Raw genomic sequence first — 19,807 nt, 5'->3', positions numbered from 1 at the left:
TTACTCCACAGACAGCACTGCTGCACATGTGCCCAAGATCCTAATTTCTGTTAGGATTTAGTGGAAAGACATATGCAAAAGCAAGTCTGTGGCCTGGGGCTCGCAATTCTTGCTTCCATTTACTCAGAACTGCGAGCAGGAAAAGCTCTTCCTACAAGGGGTGAGGATTTTCAGTGTCTCCAGCTTGTGCACTGCTGAGGCCCCATTACCCGTGTGTTAATCTCCTGTGAAAATACTGTCTCACAGTCCTGTTTCCATCCAAACTGAGTGTCACTGCAGGCAGAAGCAGTCTGCTCCAGTGGGGGAAGGATCTTCAAGCACTGGTGAGGCAGGGAGGATCACTGAGCTGGCCCTGATGCCCACGGTGGCCTCTCAGTGGGGTCCCAAGGCTGGGCTGGCAATGGGAAGCACACGGCAGTGTATGGCCAGGCACCACTAGATGGAACACTTGGTGTGCTTTGTTCTGTGGTTGCATTACAGCCTGCTCTCAGCTGCCACACACACGCAGAGGCTGAACAAAAGGTGAGGAATATTCCCTTAAAATAAACATCAGCTCCCCGGAATGACCACTAAGTCACTCCATTGGTGCAGGGGAGTTCTGGGGCAGAGGCAGCAAAGGTGGTACTAAATCAAAAGGAACTCCTTTCTGTGGATTCTCCCTTCAGCAGTGCCCAGAGACAAAGCCTAACACCTGTCCTTCCCAGGGGCTGTGATGCTGTTCCTCCCTGCTCCAGGAGCTTTGCCCTCCAAAGCAGGAGGCAGGGACTGCTGGCAGTGCTGTACCTTTGTTCGGAAGGTGGGGGAGCTGGAGGGGCCTGCAAAAAATACTTTGGTGTTTGTTAATCAGTGACTCTCCTGCGATCCCAAATGCCAGCCAACCTTTGCATGCTTACAGTGCAAATGAACTCGGTTTAGCCACATGACCTTCCAGAGGAGCTGCTTCTCAGGTAACCCTTGTGAGAATGTTCTTGCACACAGACCATGAGCAAACACACCGGGCAGATTGTGCTGCCTGGGCCTAATCACTCCCATCTATTTCTGGTTTTCCATGCAAATGTAACCTCTGAGGCCTGGCTGTCCATGGCAGGCTCACAGCTACTTGCAAGCCTGTCAGACGCTTGCAGCATCTTCATCTTGTTTAGTCACTCCCAATCCCTGTGGCTCCTCAGGATTTGGGAGCTAGGCAGCATGTCTGTAATTACCAAGTAATTAATGTGAGACAACCACAGGGGCAAATTAGAAGGCCCTGCAAAAGCCCTGGAAGGTAGGACACAGAAGCCTCCAGCGAGAAATGGAGGGGCCATTCTTCAGTGAAATGTAGCCTCAACGAGAGAGGAAAATGTTTCCTCCCCTCCTGCCCTGCTCTCTTCCCTCCCAAGCCATCACATGGAGGTTGAACCACTAAGGTCCCTGTGGCTTTCAGTGGGTCAGAGAAACAAAGTGTGGGGGAAAAAGAGAAACCAATGTTTCTTTGGAAGCAATAAGTACAGACAGCAGGTGAAATGGGTGAACTGGCTTCACTGAAGAGGAAAATCTCAGGGGAAAACCTCCTGCCCTCAGACAGTGCAGTCACTAGCTAAACTCTGTTCCTGTTTCAAACTGAGCTGGCCTTGCTCAAGTTGTTTTACCTCTCCTTTTTCCTTCCTTGCTACAGGATCGGGACTGCTCCTTACAGCCTGTACACCCAGCATTTGACATGGGACAGGCCTGCCTCGGGGTGGTGCAAGATTTGTACTCAAGTTTGCAGTGAGTACTCAGATCAACTCTCTTCATTCCATTTGGGTCACTCTAATGAAGCTTCACCGGTGGCCTAAACGCTCCCACGCAACTTGAGAGCTGCCAAAAGCTGCCAAATAGAAATGCACTTCACTGTAGGGCTTATTGTTATTTCAGGAATGTAAGCAGCCAGTGATAGTGTGTGCTGAATTTACCTTCTTTTCATTGATGTCCAGCAGCTCCTCTTCCTCACCTACTTCTTCTGGCAAGTCCTTGATTTTATTCAGCAGCTCTGCTTTGGGTGCTGAAACGCTGTAATAAGCAGGACAGGTGACCAGGGTGACGGGAGCCTCCTTTTCCTCTCTCCTACACCACAGTGAAGAAAAAGGAGGAGTTCAGTCTGAGCCTGACTTTTCCCCGTGCCTAGATCCATGGTTTTCCAGCACTGCCCGTTTGGTACCTTCCCAGTGTCATTACCCACAAGGACAAGGCGGATTCCTGCCACCAGAGGGGGCGTGTCAGCTGCTGTCACAGCCCAGCACAGCCCTTGGGTTTAAAGGTGACTGCTTACAGCCCTGGACAGGCTTTACCTTGCTGGGGGTCAGTCAGCACAGCTCGGCTGGAGGTGGCCAGACCGGCCATCTCAGCTGGCATGGTGCAGCACAACTGATTCCTGGATGGTTCTCCAGCTGCCACTTGGCAGCTTCTATCTTAAAAAAACCCCACACTGGAGGACTTGGGCTGACCCTGCAGTAAGCAGGTCCCCTCAAGCCTCCTTCCAAAATCTGGCCTCTCGTTATCTTTCTGCCTGTCATTATTTTCATCTGGATTTTACTCTCGTGTCTGTTCCTGCACTTTGGACTGAATTGCTTCAGCTTGCGAAGGTCCAGAGAGCAAAATCAAGTAACATCTCCAGGGCTGGTTCATCTCCTCCCGTTACCAAGCTCAGCATTGCCTTCCACACAGCCCATGAGAAAAGGTATTTGGAACTGCCCTGCCAGGCCCTGCACCTGGGAACTGCGGAACTTGTTCTCCACCAGAGCCCACCTGCAGAAATGCAGACACACTGGGCACAGGTTGGCCTTAAAAGTGAGGGAGCAGGGAGTTGTGCCAGCCCTCATCCCGCTCCCGCAGTGCTTACGTGTCTTCCCCGACAGCCGTCCTGCTGACTTGCTTCTGCGACATCTTCCTCTTCATGTTGTTCTCCTTCAGCAAGCTGGCTCCACTGGGGAAAATCCCTTCCATTAAGTCCATGGTAGTCTTCATTTTGGAATCTGGATCCAGGATATCTGCCAGGGACTTGTCTTTGTGGACAATTTCTTTTGCCAGAGCCTCTGACTTAATATCCTCTGGGGTCTTTTTCTTTGCCTTCACTGGAGGTGCTGTGCTGAGCATCCCGGAGTCCGGGCTGGTGTTTTCCAACTCTGGCTCTCTGGGGTCACCTTCAGGCTGAGTTATGGGCTGTGTATCAGTGCTTTGAGGCCCTTCAGAAGCAGCAGGTGACTGGTGCTGCTGGTCCACAGCAGATGGAGAGCTAGTCCTCTTTGCAGTTGGTGAGAGGGGCCAGTTCTTTTCACCGATACTGGTGCCCAACCCTGTGATCTCCCTCTCAGCCGGGGCTTTGGGAAAGCTTTTGAAGCTGCTATGGAAAGAAAAATTCTGTGAGATGAAGATAAACCTATGCCCCAGGACCATTGTGAACACATGGTGAAGGCCTTCAACAAGTAAGTTTTCATTCTCTCTCATTTTTGTGTCTCACTTCTCATTCCAACACAGAAGGGCATACAGTGTGAAGCTCCTGGCACCAGAAGCATTTCATCCCCCCAGTCTGGACGCTGCTGGATTGTCTTTCCAACACAAAAAGAACCAGTGAGTAACATGTCACTTTGTTTTCTGCTGACAGCTGGGGGACATTGTGTCCTCCTACCTGGGAGTGCCATCCTGAGCAGCCCCTACCCATTTGTCCTTGTCATGTTGGAAAAGCCAATCACTGCTATAGCCCCAGCCAGATTCTTCCTGGATGGATATTAGAGCAGCTCCTTGGGAGTGTTGAAGCTGTGCTGAGTTAAACCAGCTGGGCACCTTGCCCAAAGTCCCATCCTTCAGGAGATTTGCCCTATACAGCATGACTGTGACATACTTGTGTTGTCACTCCTTGGCAGATGGTCACTGTTTCATAACAGCATTGTTTTGTGCAAGGTCTAAAATGCATTCTGGGGGATTCTAACTGTTTGGATAAACCCATCATGGATTTTCACAGCTGTCTCTCAAAAACCAGTTACTGGAAGGAGTCAGCAGCCATTCCAATTCCTCATGCTGGAGCAAGTCAGAAGCGACCCCACTGAAACCTGCAGGGAGAACCAGATCAGGAGACTTTCTCCTCCATACCCCCCTTTCCTGGGGGTTATAGGGGACCACCTGCCAGTGGACATGCTGGTGGCCTACCAAGCTTTGTGCCCTGGCCTGGCCACATGGTTTGATGATGCTCTTGGCATCCAGGCAGTGAGTCTGTCTGTCCCTGTGCCCATACAGCAAGCTCCCCACCCGGCTGGCAGCTGGGGGGTCTCATGGCAGCCAGGGTCATTGCCAGCTGTCTGAGCCCCACATATCTTACTGTATATGGCCCTGCACCGCCCCAGACGCCGCGTTCCAGCCTGCCCTTACCTCACACTGGTCTCCTCTGGGAGCCGGGGGGATTTGTCTCCAGCTGCCCTGTTCCCCTCCAGTGCCACGGCTGGGGGGGGAGGTGGGAATTCCCCTGTGCCATTGGCAGAAGTGCAAGAGCTGAGCTCGGGAAGAGGACGGGACGGCGGTGGTGGGGAGAAGGGCGGCTGGGAAGGCGCGACGAACACCTCATCGTCCCCCTCGTCCTGCAGCAAGGGCGGGGGCGTGAGCTGCAGCCCCGACTCCGAGATCCGCAGCTGGGTGGTCCCCTGGGGAGAAGGAGTCTCCGGGTCGGAGGAAGTGCTGCTCTGTGTCGGCAGGGACTGCCACCTCTGGGAGAGCTTGGGCCCAGCCGCTGGGGGAGACACCACGGCCCTCGGGGAGCTGTTGTCCTTGACCGGAGGAGCCCACGCCGCTCTAGGGGGCAAGGATCTGTGGAGCAGCCCGGCCTTCCTTCTCCACGCCATTTCTTCCATGGGAGTCTCTGGGGATTTATCCTGCACAGCATCCAGGGGTTGTGGCTGGAGATTCCCGTTGCCCTCAGGGGGAAGAGCCTCTCGTTTGGCATGGTGCTGTCTCAGAGCCTGGCCCTCGCCTGTGCTCTGGAAGTCTGAGGGAGCCTGGGTGGGTGTGTTGGGGGAGGGCTGGCCAGATCCAGAAGGAGTAAGGTTAAGGAACAAGGGTTTAAAGCCTTGCTTTTGCTCAGGGTAGTGACTCCTTGCCTCTGTTGGGGCTGGGAAGAATGCAGAAGTCCTGCTATCTGGCCTGGAAAGTTCTGAGAGCTTGTGGTTCTCTGTCAGCGTGGTGGACCCAGCGACAACGTCGCTGCTGCGGGGAGGGTGGGGATAGTAACTGGTGAATGCCAGTCTCTCTGAGAGGCTTCTTTCTTTCTTGCTGAAAGACCTAAACACCAAGAGACAGACCATGGTAAGATTAACAATTAATCAATGAGCAGGAAAAGCTCTTGTGCACCTCCTTAACGAATCAATTATCAGCCCTACCAGAGGCCACTGTCTGTGCCTGCTGGTCTAGGTGAGGTGCAGCTGTGCTATGAAACTGGAAGTCAAATCCTGAGCCGGATCCATTTCCACTCACCATCTCCCATCGTTCTCAGTGTGTGCTACAATACACACATGGGGAGCAGGCATCACAACAATAACTCAATGGAAAAAATATTTAGGAAAACCTAATGCCTGGCTTCCTTTCCAACCTTGGTTTCAATTTGGTTTGTTACAGATGGGTTTAGTAGTAACTTCTGTAAGACAGATTATTTGACATTATCTACCATCAAACCTCCTTCTCAATTGCTGGTAATTCTAAGCTCTACGAGCCAAAAATTCCCATAATGTTATCTGGCTCCTGTTGGAAAGGTGCCATTAAAATGATTCAACTGTCTCCAAGAACAAGACAAGGCCAAAAAATGCACTATTTTGACTCCAGAGAAAATTAAAAAAGGCTCCTACAGCCTTGGAACCCTGTAAGAAAACAGAGCTCCCTCAGACAGGCAGGTGTGACAAACCCCAAAGCCAACACATTCCATCTGTGAGTGGATGTTAAGGCTGCAAAGCCAGTGGGGTGAGTTATTCCTTCCAGGTCTTTTAGGATGTTCTAAGGTGTGTCTGAGAAACAGTGTCTAGCCTTTGGAGTGAGGATCCTGCTCGGAATCCAGAGCCAAACCTACTTGCCTGTATGGCTGTTTAGCTGGAAAACAAACCGAGCAGTAATAATGACACCAGCAGATGCGAGAAAAGATGGCCTGAAAACATGAGGCCGTACCATAAACCAATAAAACACAACAAAGCTCTACTGCCAGTATGTTTTCTGTTCTTGAGATGCATTGTTCAAACACTCTCAACACTGCCCATCTGTGATGCTGGAGATTGGGCCCCAGATTTGTTCCCAGATATACTGGTACAAATTAAGAGTAACTCTGTCAAAAACATGGGTTGTTCCGGCTTTATTCTGGTGTGACTGAGAATAGAATTTGGCAGCCTGTGCCTGGGGCTGGGGAAACTTCCCAGACAGGCTGCTCTTGGTATTGTCTGTGGTTCCTGGACAGTAGCAGTGTGTATTCTTTTCAGATGCTCAGTGTTCCTCAGGAACACCAGATGGTAATTCTCTAATTGAAAGATCTCTCCTACTGTGGAAGCAACTGTGGATTCTAAAACTGACGGAGCAACACCCGTTCCCAATATTGTGTGGCACCTGGGGAGCAGTGGGAGAGCACATGTGACTGGACCATGTGATTGCTGACCAAGGTTTTTTCCTAACTTCATCATCTGACAAGTCTTCTTCCTCCTCGAGCAAGAGCTGTGGGAGGGGTGGTACCATCTCCTCTGCAGCACATTAGGCAGCTGTGTCCCAAGGAAAACGAGAAACATAACCTGTGCTGCCTGGTGTTGCCTCCCTGAATGGAGAACGCTTCTCCTATCCTCATTTGATCTTCTGAGAAATCCAATTCTGAGCGAGAAGGGAAAGCAACTCCCGTCTCCCAGCAGAAACGTGCTTGTGAAGCATGAGGGATGCCTGCGCAGCAGAAATGCCACAAAACTGCTAATAACCAATAATCTTTGTGCAGTGAAGCAGGAAAATGAGAAACCTGCATTTCGTGCCCCAATAAACTTGTTTTCAGTCTGGGTGTTCAATCCCATTACTTGGAAAATAGGTTGGGGAAAGAAAGAAATAAAAGGAAGCTGCAAGTACTGATTGAGCAGCAGGATGAAATGCCATCTGCAGGAAAAACAGGGAGGCAGGAGCAACTGAAACAGCTGCATTATTGTCTTAGGAAAAAACATGGAAAAAATTTATTCCAAATCACAGCAAATGGGCATGTTTTAAATAAACCTAAAAGGATGCGCCTGAAGGTAGATTGGGTCCCTTTAAAACAACATTATGTCTTCTTAGGGGCAAAAATGGCCAGAAGTAAGACCCAGCCAGAGTAGGAGCCTTCCTCTGCTTCCAGCTGTCACTGTGTGCCCCAGAGCTGTGTGGAGAAACCTTTGGAGAGAGCAGTGTTAACTCCCACTGTGAGCACAGAGCAGGCTGGCATTTTACTGCAAGTTTGTGAGGAACAGAGCTCCTTTGTGAACAATTCTTTTAGTCCCTCTTGATGGTTTTTACTGTAATGGGAGTTGGTTGTTTGGGCACTCAGGGCTTAGGGCAAACATCTATTTATTATTTAAATGTAAATACAGCATGATCAACTTCAGTTCTAGTTAACCTCAAAACAATCCACGGCTAAGTGGAGAGTTACGTAAGTCCTAAGACTATGAGTTTTGTGATTACACTTTTCTATTTTTAAAAGCATTTCTCTCTCCCCCTGCTGCTGAGCAAAACATCCTGCCTGCACGAAGGGAAGCAGCCTAAAGGCCAGCTCCCACTTCAGGAAGATGGGGGAAATCTCCTGGTTTTGATCCCTGCAAATGTTCCCTTGCTTTTGGGGAGGCAGCTGGAGAAAACTATCAAGGTATTTTTTCCTTCAGGACCCTTCAATTATGATGGCACGTGGATGTCAGTTCCAGCAGCAGATAAAACACATTTTGGAAGTTATGGAACTGGAAATTTGCTGCAGAAACGTGGCCCAAGATGACATGAGGAGAACTTGATAGTAAATGAATGTAGTGAAAACAAAGCTCACAGCAACTCCTCCTAAGTGTGCTGGGCACAGCACGCCCAGAGCTGTGTCTGTGCAGGTGTTTTCCCTAGTTTGGTGTGAGACAATCCATGACAACTGCTGGATGGCCAGAGCTGATCCTGCAGGGGCAGAGGGGACATGGACACACTCCTACCTGGCTCCTGCGCTGACCACGTAGAAGGGATCCCTCACCATGGGGCCGAATTCACTGCTCTCCCTTCTCAGCAGCTCCTGGAGTACAAAGACAGCGTTAACAGCGAGCAGAAAGCAAACAAAATACCAAAACACTGATGAGAATGCTTTCTGAAGCCTGAGAGCAAGTCATTCCCCATGGCTATCCATTCCTTCCTATCTCTAAACAAATTCCTGCAGTGACAGTGCAACGTGATTTGTATGCAGCTTGAAAGGAACATTTAGCACTGTACACAAGGCCCTCAGAAACGTACAGTGAGGCAGAGAAGTCTGCTGCTAAGCTGGAAATAAACACTTCCCACAAAAAATCTGAAAAGACCACAAATAAATAAATAAATAAAAATCCCCCTGTTGGTTTGGCTTTGTCCTCCATGCTTATAGCTGTGGTTTTGCACTGGAGACGGATCAGAAAGAAAACTAATGAAAAAAACCCACTTAAACATATACTTCCCTTTCAAACAGCCCCTATGGATTGGTGTGTATGTTGGAAGACAAATCTAAGAGCAGGGTTTTCACAAGTGCCTTGCTGCCTGTGGGACTAAATCCTCATTCCAGAAGTGGATACAGCTAAATCCCTCTGGAAAACAGCAGTAAGGGCTCTCCCTTCCTCTGTACTTGAACTAAGACCCTGTGAACAGGTCTGCAGGGCTGTTCACCCTCTTCCTCAAGTTGGTTTCCAACAGGCAGAACCTCTGGTTTGGCTGCTGAACATATGAACGATTAAAAATGAGCCAAAAGGGGGAAATAAAGATCTCAAGAACTGCCCTGAGAGAGTGGCCTGGGGAAAAATGAACTGGGGCTGTTTGTTGTCCAGCCTGTCACTGGCAAGTACATTTTGGTGATTTTTCTCTCTCTGGATGTCTGGTTTTGTTGCTGCTCTGACTGTTCTGGGAGGCAGAGGAAGGGTCACAGCTTGGCCTTCAGCTTAACTCGTTCTGGACCCTTACTGAATGCAAGGCAAGTGTGACAAAATGGCACAGAGATGAGCCTGACGCCTGGCTGGGGTGGAAAAATACCGATGGTGGGATGAGACAGGAGTGGTTCTGGAAGTGCATTCCGGTCACTTGATATTCACAAGCTGCTTTTTTAACTCCCTCTATTTAAAGACGTGGCGTGGGAGCTGAGGGCTGCTGAGGGAGGACGTGGAGAATGGAGCACACGGGGAGTTTGGGAGGGTTGGGCCTGTTTGTGAGGTGCTGCCCAGAGCCTCCTCAGTGTCACTTGACTCGGGATCACTTCGCTGCACCTGGAGAATCTGCTCTGGGCCAGGAGCAAGTATAAGAGCAGAAGGAGATGTCCTGGATCTCAGCTGCCCTGTAAATATGTAAGCCTCTCCAAACACTCAGCCTATTTGGAGCAAGGAGCCTGTCCACACATTTTGGTAGTTTGCATCCCTGTTTGTGATGAATGGAGCTTGGCATGGAAACAGGGATGGGGCAGCAGACCCACCACTGCTGCAAATCCGTGTGGCTTGAGCAGTTGTAGCTCCCTAAATAGGTCTGAACAGATTTCAGCTCAAGAGCTGTCCGGGCAGTTGTTCTTTAAGAATTTAGTTGGTTCTACTGTTTACCATCCTCAGAGTCAGTCAAATTCCCCATTTGTGACATCAGTGCAATGTTCCCAACCACCAAGCAGGGGACATGGAGCAGCCAGGGTCTCTGCTGAGTTTTCTCTGTGATGTTTCCCTCCAGGGCTGGAGGCAAAACATAATGGTTATTTGGCAGTGCCTCTGCCCAGCACTTCCCAGCACTGTCAGGCACAGTGGGAGCCAGGGCAGTTCCAAGCAGACTTTAATCCTCTCTGCTTTGCACCAGGAAAACGGGCTGAGGTAGGACAGCAGCAACAGTGAATCGCCACCTTAATGGGACACCCCCCCAGAAAGGTGCTCAGTGCTTCTCCAGTGCTGCTGGCAGGTAAGGACAGGGATGTCCCGGTGGAATGTCCAGAGCAGCAAGGACACATGCACACTACCAGCATATGCACTGAAATCCCAGCATCCCTGCCATCCCTGAAACAGCCCCAGCAGGGAGAAAGCTGAACTCCACCAGCAAACATAGAAAGCTGAACTCCACCTGCACCAATTTAAGTGCAGGAAGTTGTGTCTATCTCAGCAGGCACTGAACCTTGCTCCAATCAATAGAGTAATTGCCATGACTGAACACCAGCCTGTTCTCTGACATCCCTCCCCATTCCCTGGATGCAAGAGCCCTGCTTGTGGGTGCACATGACCCTGTTCCCACATACCTGGTGTTTCTTGTCTGCCGTGGGAGACGATCTGGAACGCACGTGCACAGGGACCGGCTGATTGTCGTACCTATCGAGCAGGTCTTCCACAGACACCGATTTCCCCGATTTCCTGGCGGTGGAGGGTGTTTCAAAGACCTGTTCTTGGTTCCTGTAGCGAGGCTGGCCCTGCACACCCAGTGGGTCTGTCTGTGTGCCTTTGGTGAGCTCCATCCTGGCTCTGTAATCCCGGCACCTCTCTGCTTTTGGCCAGCTTGTGCCTGAGCTGTCCTGGCGCCCCACCTTCTCATCTCCACTCGTGTCCAAGTAGTCCACCAGCCCAGGTGGAAGGGCAGAAGACATCCGTCCCGTCCTGGATATCCGCTCTAGGGACTCTCTCCGTCGGTAAAGGTTCTGGTCCTGCAGGGAGTTCATGCTGGAGGCAGAGGAAAGGCTCTGGCTGTCTGTGCCCCCCACCTGCAGGTAGGAGCTGTGGGAGCGCTCCCTCAGCAGCCCCACGTCCTGTGAGGACGGCCGCCTCCCTGTTTTCCGCTCGATGTAGTCGGCGAGGGCGCTCTGCTGGAGCTGCTTGAGCTCGGGCTTGGACAGGCTGGCTGTGGAGGAAGCCTTGCCGTCCCTCTCGAAGATCTTCCGCCGGTCAGCCACCGTGTTCTCCGGGAAAACAAAATGGATGCTCTTCTTCTGGAAGGAGAAGGGCGACGGCTCCCCATCCGAGATGCCCACCTCGTTCATCTTCTCCGGCTCCGAGTAGGAGCGCTTCTTCTGCTCCGCCGTCAGCCGCCTGCGGCCCCCGATGCGCAGCACGTGCTGCGTCCTGGCGTAGTCCAGGGCGGAGAGGCCGTCTTCCGTGGGCGTGATGCTGTGCCTCTCCTTGGGCGTGTGCGGAGACGGCGCTGTGCTCCTCAAGCTCACGTGGGCCGAGGCAGGACGCTGGGGCATCCTCTTGGGAGTGCTCCCGAATGGGGGGCTGATGCGACGGAACGAGGTGGCCCTCAGCACCCTGGACTGAGCGTCCTTAATGCTGTTCCTGTAGGCCCTGTTAAATGGCGTGTCCAGCTGCGACCCATGGGCGTCCTGGATGTTGTCCTTCCAGAGGATGTCCTTCTCAGGCTCCCCTGCCAGCTGGAACGTGCTTTTACTCCGCGGCAGCTGGGCCGCCCTTCCTTGCCCCTCATTCTCAGGACACAGGCCGTAGTAGTCACTGGGTCTCGCTTGCTTCACTGAAGCCACCATCTGCAGCTCTACGGGGTGCCAGTCAGCCTCATCCAGCTTCCCGTTCCTGATGGAGGGGCTGGAGCCCCTGGCCAGCTCCGTGGGCATCTTGCTCCGCATGTCCTCTGGGCTGAGCAGGGAGCCTCTCGCGCCGGAGGGCTGGCTCGTCCTGCTCGGCCCGTAGTGCTGGCCGAAGCTGGGAATGCCAGCACTCTGGGGCCGGGGGGTGCTCTGCTCCCGCTGCTCAAACTTGCTGACCTTCTCCAGCACCGAGCAGCGGGGCTTGCCAGCCTCTGGTTTGCCATAGGGAAAGCTTTGGGTGCTGCTGGAGCTGAGCCGGCTCCTCCCGAAATCTGAGGTCTTTGGGTGCTGTGGAGAAGGAGGCTCTTTGCACTTTGGCTCAACAGCATGGAACAGAGTCACACTCACATCCTCCTCCTCCTGCCTCGTGAAGGCCTGTGGGTCCACATCGCTCCACTGTCTGTAGCCCTGTCCCCTGTGATCCTTCTCCTCTTTGCTGCTGCTGTTCAGGAAGGACAGTTTGGTGCTGGAATAACACTCGCCTGCTTGCATGTCTCTTAACTCGGAGCTGCTTTGCCTCCTGGAGCTCTCTGGGATGTTCTGCAGGGAGGAGAAGCCGTACTGTTTGGCCTTGCCGTGACCCCACTGGTGGTGAGTAGTAGCTTCTCTTTCGTTTAACTGCCCGTTGCCATTTTTGTTCTCCTGGGATCCAGGTGTCCAGTCCTCTTTGGGCTGGTAATGGGATTTTCTCTCACTAGCATCCCTCAGCTGGGGTTGTGGAGCCTGGAAAATGGGTTTGGAGGCCTGGGTGGTACCTGGGGTCTCGCGGTGGCTTTGTGCTGCCTTGTAAAGGGGTAACAGCTCCTCCTTCCTTGACATGGCCAGGGAGAGCTCCGGGACTGCTGCACTGGGAGGTTTCTGCTGGACAAGTTTGGCATCCAGCTTTCTCTCAGCTGCAGGGGGCTGGTAGAAGACGGTCGATCTGTTTGTAGCGCTTTGGTTTCCATTCTCATCAAAGCCCAGGGTGCCGCTGGCTGCGGCCTTGTCGTAAGAGACTGGGAGGGATGGAGAGTACCCGCTTTCTTTGGCCAGAGCTGGGTAAAGTGTCCCGGGATTGCCTGCAGAAGGCTGGGGCACCTGGGCATAGTGCGGCTCTGGGGAGGGCACGGCGTAGACACCAGTGGGCAGCAGGGGCTGCCCCGGCTGGGCTGCCTGGGAATAGCTCTGCTTGGGCTTCGTGGTGGGGCTGCTCTCCGGGCTCTTCTCCACCACGGTGTGCAGATGCCCATCTCCGAAGGGGGGTTTCAGCAGCGGGCCCTGGGACAGGGAGCTGATCAGCGGCGTCCAGGCCCCTTTAGGCTGGGTCCGGCCAGGCTTGCTCAGGTCCAGGCCGGCGCCCGAGCCGGGCCTCTCGTGGTGCCTGATGGCCGCGTAGCTGTCGCTGCGAGCGGGAGGCAAGGGGGGTCCCCTGGGGGGCTGGCTCTTGCTGTCGGGCTGTGCCCAGGAGGGAGCTGCGCCGTGCCGGCCCAAGCCGAGCAGCCTGGCATGGCCGCGGCCATCCAGCGAGGCCCGGGCATCGCCGCTCGGGAGCAGGGAGGGCTTCACCTCGTACTCCTCGGAGACGCGCTGCTGGGCGTCGTACACCGTCCGCACGTACCTGATGTCCGCCTGCCTCAGGCCCTCCTGCAGCCCGGCCCGGCACTGCGCGCTGTCCGGGGAGCAGCACTGCTCCTTGCCGAACGGAGCGGCGGGATACTCGGGGATGCTGGAGTTGGTGGAGAAGGAGCTGTAGGCAGAGTCCCTCTTGCTGTGCAGGTGGGAGAGCTGGTCGATGCTGTTGGTGGATTTGGCCGGGGACAGGTGACAAGGGTGGTAGCCGGGGGAGGAGTGGTCCAAGCTCTCCATGCTGCCCCGGGAGCTGTACTGATCCGGACTCCTCCTCAGATAGCCATGCTCATAGCCAGAGAGATCGCTGGTGGAGGAGCTGGGGGAGAGCAAGACAAGAGTGAAAACCCACTGACAGCAGAGGAGAGGCACAACTACTTATAAGTGAGCTCAGAAGCAAGATGTTTAGTTTTGAGATGAAAACCCTTATTTGGGCCTTACTCCATCCCCTGTTTGGAGTCATCCCAGTTCACAAAGAGGAACTGCTTGACATTGCAACACATGGCTCTTATTTACCACAGAAGGGTGGGAGGGAAATACAGACAGAAAGACAGTGCATCTCTGGAGCCAGGAGGATCAACCCCACCCAGCAAACCCATCCAAAGCCCTTGGAAAGCTGAATGAGCACCGACGCCCCCGAGGAGGAGGAGAGGAGCACGAGGGGCGTTCTGGGGGGAACCTAATCTCTTTCTTTTTTTCCCATTTCATTTCTTTTTATGGAGATGAGGGCTACGCCCTGGCAGGCTTCCTGGAAATTCAGCTGTCCCAAGGATAGTTTGCTTGCTGCGAGAAAACTAAACTGACAAGACAGGGAAGAGATGCATGTGTTTGTGCCTGGAGGAAAGTGGGGTGCAGCCACAGACACAGTCTGAGAACGCCCAGGAATTCTGCACAGCCGCCTACTCATGTAGCTCAGCAGGTGCAGGTTCACCTTGGCACCTCCTCTGAGATACACATATGTCCACAGAGGATTTGTGGCTGCCAGAGGTGTGATCAAAAACAAGGATATTCAGAGATCTTTCTATTTGTGGGAAGGGAGCTCCTTGTGCTGGCCACAGTTCTTTTTTTACACCTCACAAGGGGCCATCACAGATTTCTGTGGAGTTTGCTCTGGCTAATCTCCCCTCGAAGATTCAGGCAAATACAGTGAGGATCAGAGAGCGTAACCTGAGGATTTCACTCTTCTTCCCTCTGTTCCCAGTAGCCCTTCTGCAGATATTGCTTTCTCTAGTTCCCTGTGCAACTACATGCACTGTCCTGGCAGAGCCACAGAGAAGCAGCAGGAAAGGACAGGCTGTGGCAGGGCAAGGCACAGAGCTGGAAGCTTCCTCCAGATCATATCCCAGCCAAAGGATGGGTGGTGTGGAGAAGGCTGATGAGGATGAGGAAGGGCAGAAGGAAACATGGTCACAGCAGCTCTGCAGAGGGATGCAGAGGAACACAGACACAGGCAGGAAGAGATGGCAAATGTCAGATTAAAGCTGCTTTATCCATTTAAATGCACCACTCTATTTTGGATTCAAGTAACCACGTCCCTGGCAATGCCCAGCACAGCCCTGGCCAGCTGGCCACTAGATGTTCCCCGTGCTCCTCTTCAAGCACCCAGGAGACAGAGCTGTGCTGCCAAAGGCTCTGCCAGGAGCTGTGCCTGGGAAGCAAAGCCCCTTGGTGGGAAAGGAGTATGCTCCAGCATGAGTTGTAGTGAGGCCACAGACCAATATGCATTTCTCCTGCAACCATCCCCTCACTTTTTTCAATGCTCTGTTTTCTCCTCCCTCCCCTTTGCCAAGGCTCAGCCCTGCCTGTAGAAGAAATGATGTCTAAATCCCACAGTCTGTAAGGAGAGTCTGAAACCCTTCTGCCTTTCTGGGGAAAATCCTTCAAGGGCAGAATTTAAACTTGTCCCTCCTCCAGTTGCCCCAGTGCTGAATGTGCCAGGAACAGCCCCAACCTGAAGGGCACTGCTTCCCACCTGCCTCCGCCAACATCTCCCCACCACATCTTCCGTCTCCCTTTCCTTCACTCCACAGCCGTGTAGTGCTTACCTGGAGTGGTAGGACTGATGCCAAGGGGTGCCAAGCGTACCCTGAGATATTTGCATCATGCTGGGATCGGGTTGGTTCTCCGCAAGTTTGGTTGAATGCCAGGAGTGAGGTCGGCCTGGAGTTTCACTCCGCCTGGGTGGAAGCAGAAGGATTTTGCACATCAGCAACAGGCCAGCTCCTCCAAGGAAGAGGAATGTGAAGTAGCACCGACATTTAACACCAACATCTAAAACTGCTCATGCTCACTCGTGTTTCACTGCTGTGTTCTTGTCTATTCCAAGCAAATCCCGCAGCAACCACGGGACGTGTCTCTGACATTCACACAACAAATCCCCCTTGGATTTGCAAGGCAAGAGGTAAGTGGGTTATCACTGAATGCCGGGGGGTCTTCCCCTCTACCTCCCAGCTAGCCTCACTCCTTGGGGCCAAGCCTGGGGGCCCATTCCCAGGGATCAGTTTACAGGCTGGGCTGTGCCTGGATCCACACAATGCAGGGTGGCTGATGCGGTTCTGATGGATGCTGGAGGAGGAGTTCTCCACAGGTTCCCTTCATTTTAAAGCGAGGACTGGCAAAGCCATCGAAAGAATCACATGCCACGAGGGGGTGGGAGCCTGCACAGGGCTCTTTTGATCTCTCTTAAAAACGCAGGAGAGACGTGACAACCAAGCTCCAGCAATGCGTGCCCCTCGCATCCCACCCCGGCTGGACAGCTGTCCCCAGGGTGTGTCCCCAGGCACGGCTGGCCCTCGGTGGCTGCAAGCACCAGCGCCAAGGCCTGGCCCTGTCAGCACTGAGGAGAAACAACCCACCAACAGCCTTATTTAAAGCACAGTGGTGCAATGGAAAGTCAAAGCAGGGGATTAGTGAGTCCCTTGAACAGGCCACACAGATGCTTCCTTGCCCCAGCCTTTGGGCTTATCCTCAATCCTCTGCTCCTTTCCAAGGGGGATCTCTCCTCTGCTCTGCAGTTTCTCACTCTTCCTGTGAGAAGGAGGAGCAGCACTGGACCTGGGTACCACTGAAATGTGACAGCCTGCAGGATAATGCTGACTAAATAAATGCAACAGGAGGATACAACACACCTTTAAAGTTCTGTCTCACTGAAAATTCACAGTACAGCATGTCCTTTACAAGTCAGGAAATAGATTAAAATGCCCTTGGCAGATGTAACCCAGACACCAAGAGAGGACTCTCCTACTGCCTAAGACTGTGAGAAGAAACGATACAGGAAAGTGTACAAAGCAAAAAATGGTTGTTAGGGTCAGGTCTTTTCCTAACACCAGTTAACACTGGCACCGGGATGGAAACGAGAGTGAGAAGCAGAACCATTTCTCCAGTGATTTTTCCATGCAGATGTCAGAAGTGCTGGTCATTCTCTCATCTGCTAAAAGAAGCAAGAAAAAGGGACATGCTTTTCCTTTTAACATCTGTTGTGGCAGGACTGTCTCAAGGAAAGCTGAACTTAAAGTCTGCAGAGGGCAAGCTGAACCCAACACCATTTTACATTTACATGTGTAGGTAGGTGTGTTTGAGACAGACCTCTTCTGTTAAGCTCCTTGTCCAGAAAACAAGGAAGCTGGAAACTGCCAGATGGGAAGTTGACAAAACTGTTTATTAAGAATAACCCACATTCTTGCCTTTGTCTCAGGAGGTTGTAGGACTTCAAAGTGCAGAACTGTAATAATAACAACAACAACAACCCAACCTCATTGCCTTATTTTTTATATATTCCCAAGGGCTGCACCTGTACTGTACTTGCGAAGGTGTCTGGGCAATCTTATTACTAAAAAATTCCCCACTCCAGCTAACAGAGAAAGTGATCCCTCTATTGTAAGTGCCAAGGCTGGAAAAAGAGACTCCAGGTTCCTCATGGACACCTCCAGCGATCAGATAACCTGGGCATCCAGGTCAGGTTGGCATCACGACAAATGCGTGGGAGAGAAGACACCTGGGGAAATCAGCGGACCGTGATGCAATGCTGGCACCTAAATGGCAGCTGTTAACACTGATTGCAGACCTGATACTGCCAAATTCACCCTGTACACTGGAAAACCAAAGGGAAAAGGAGAGTCTTTAATCTTGCCCAGCTGCTGTTATCTGGGTGCTCCCTGCTGCTACGCTGGTCCCAGCGTTTGCAGGCGGAAACGTGCCCGGCCCATTAGAGGCTCCTCGAGGCAGCCTGGCACAGGCTGGATGCAGTCTGGGCTGCAAGGATCACACTCACATCTCTGAGGCCCTTCCCCAGTAACAGCTCTGCAGCTTTCTCTTATTAGGAAGAGCTGAGCATGGTCTTCTCCGTAATCCCTGGTTTTATACTTCGTATGCAAAACAGGAATGGAACTTTACGAGGACACCTTGGCACAAACACTACAAATGAATCAGCATCAGAGGCTTTCTTCACAGTGCAACTGAAAGGCTGAGTTATCTTTTTCCCAAGGTTACAGACTAAAACCATCCAGAACAGAGCATTCAGTGTGATTGCTGTTCTTCACATACTGTTCCTCGCCGATTCCGGAGCACACGCACAACCCGAGCGCTCTGCAGTCCAAAAGTACTCCAGCCCCGCATCCTCCAGGAGTGCACAGATACTCTGGTGTGAAAGGCCCATCTCTAACCAAAGCACACAACCCAGCTTCCTCAAATTGCCATTTGCACCCTTCCTACATCCTTAGAAAGCTAACTGCAATCCCTGTGGATGTGCTTGCCCCCAAAGCCGTGTGGCCAGGTGGCTGTGTGGGAGGTTACTGGAGCTGGAAGGGACAGCCATGGCCTGGAAGGGATGGCCATGGCCTAGCCCACCATCTGGGGAGGTAGGAAGGGATGGGGCCCCTGCAGCACAGACCCTCCTCCTGCAGGAAAGAAGAAAGGTTAGGATGTGAGTGCAAAGCTTGTGCCTCCTGGCTGCGATCCCAGGCACTGAGCCACAAGGGAGTGAGCCAAGAGGGCAGTGCCCATCCTCACCTCATCCTCCTCACAGCGGGCAACATTTCAAGCTAGTGATAATCTAACCTAACAAAACCCACATGGCAGAGGCAGGATGTCCTAAGCCATGCCACGCTGCATGGAGCAGCAGGACCTTTGTAGACGGAGAGATCCTGATCCCAGCAATTCACCTGTACTCTCCTTCCAGGGCAACTGTGCACCTGCATCCACAGAAACCATCTGAATTCTCACCAGCGTGGACCTGTCTCCAAGACAGACACATCTAAAGAAACGTGAGCACAACAGGGAGACGTTTTCCAGACATCCAAACGTGCTGCTGCAGCCCCTCTGCCTGGCTGTTGGGCAGGAGATGAAGGAAAACTAAAGCACTCGGAAGCCTATTAGGATTTCGACAGAGCAAGGCAACAATCTACTCAAAGCAATGTCGCTCTTAATTAAGGTTCAGTCATGGCTCTAAAAATAAGCAGAACAGACGAGGCCAATTAGAAAGGAGTCGGACCAGAGTGGCGTCAGCTTGATGTGTCTTTCACTAAATCTCTCTTTTTAGGCTCATAGAGCCCTTCTGGTAAATTCTGGGTCAGGAGAGGTCTGGAGTGAGCTCTGTCCCTTCACAATTTTGACTAAAAAGAAGGAAGACTCCTTAGAGAGAACTCAAGTGTATGAAATATTTCACATGATGGATCTTGGGCAAGAGTGTCTCCTCATCTATAAAGGAAAGGTAAAACTGTGTTGCAACAGCCCAGGCCCTGAGTGCCATGTGGGAACTGGGAGACGGGTACTGAGCTTCCTGAAGTCTCTCTGGGATGAGGAAGCAGAGAATCAGAGGTTTCTGCTCAGATTTCCTACGATTACCATCATCAACTCTTTGAGAAAAACTCCCCACCATGCCCCTGGAAAGAAAATCCCTGTGTGGAAGCAGAGATGAGAATCACGCATCTGGATCTACAGCCAGATTTTTTTCTACTGGTTTTTCCTGACAGAAGTGCTTTCCACCCCAGGCTGCAGATGGAAGTGCTGGGATCGCTCCAAGGTGATGGCAGCTGTGAGCAACGGGTGCTCCTTCCTTGAACTTAGGAACAGTCAAACATTGTAATTAATGATCACTGGTCCTGCATGTCACACCTCTGTGTTATCACGTTTCTCTAGGAACCCCCAGGCTGCCTTATCCAAGAAGGGGGCATTTATCCATTTTCCAGCAAAGGAAACAGAGTGCAGGGCTCGGAGCCGCTTCACCTTCCCTTTGCCCCAGCACAGGGCTGACAGGCGATATTTACACTGGGGACTTTTCCCTACTCAAGGAAAGGGTCCCACTGGCATTCCCTGACACTAACCAGACACAGGCTTCAGTGGGAACAGAGGTGATGTACACAAACTTCACTCTGGCTGATTACTGGATTCAAGGACTTTGTCCTACCGGGATCTTCTGACAGCTTTCTATTTTAAAGACAGTATTACCGAGCAACATGACAA

At 52.3% G+C, this 19,807-nt stretch overlaps 1 protein-coding gene across 2 annotated transcripts in view; it reads right to left on the bottom strand.

Annotated features, from left to right (window-relative positions):
- The window catches only part of SHROOM3 (shroom family member 3), a 102,967-nt gene that overhangs the window by 2,423 nt on the left and 80,737 nt on the right, over nucleotides 1-19,807 (bottom strand). The window contains exons 4-9 of one of the 2 annotated variants that reach the window (XM_027741145.2): nucleotides 15,394-15,525; nucleotides 10,451-13,667; nucleotides 8,169-8,245; nucleotides 4,381-5,283; nucleotides 2,858-3,358; nucleotides 1,932-2,082 (exon numbers count right to left, since the gene is read on the bottom strand). In XM_027741145.2, the coding sequence (XP_027596946.2) occupies nucleotides 1,932-2,082; nucleotides 2,858-3,358; nucleotides 4,381-5,283; nucleotides 8,169-8,245; nucleotides 10,451-13,667; nucleotides 15,394-15,525 (4,981 nt within the window). Of the gene's footprint in view, nucleotides 1-1,854; nucleotides 2,083-2,857; nucleotides 3,359-4,380; nucleotides 5,284-8,168; nucleotides 8,246-10,450; nucleotides 13,668-15,393; nucleotides 15,526-19,807 lie in introns of those variants that run through there. The other variant, XM_027741148.2, reaches the window with a different exon arrangement.

This window comes from Pipra filicauda, unplaced genomic scaffold (assembly GCF_003945595.2).
Source record: "Pipra filicauda isolate LSUMZ 115617 unplaced genomic scaffold, ASM394559v2 scaffold347_size1265977_pilon, whole genome shotgun sequence".
Lineage (NCBI taxonomy): Eukaryota > Metazoa > Chordata > Aves > Passeriformes > Pipridae > Pipra > Pipra filicauda.
Note: the sequence above shows the minus strand (reverse complement) of the source record. Positions and strands in the feature narration are given on the sequence as shown.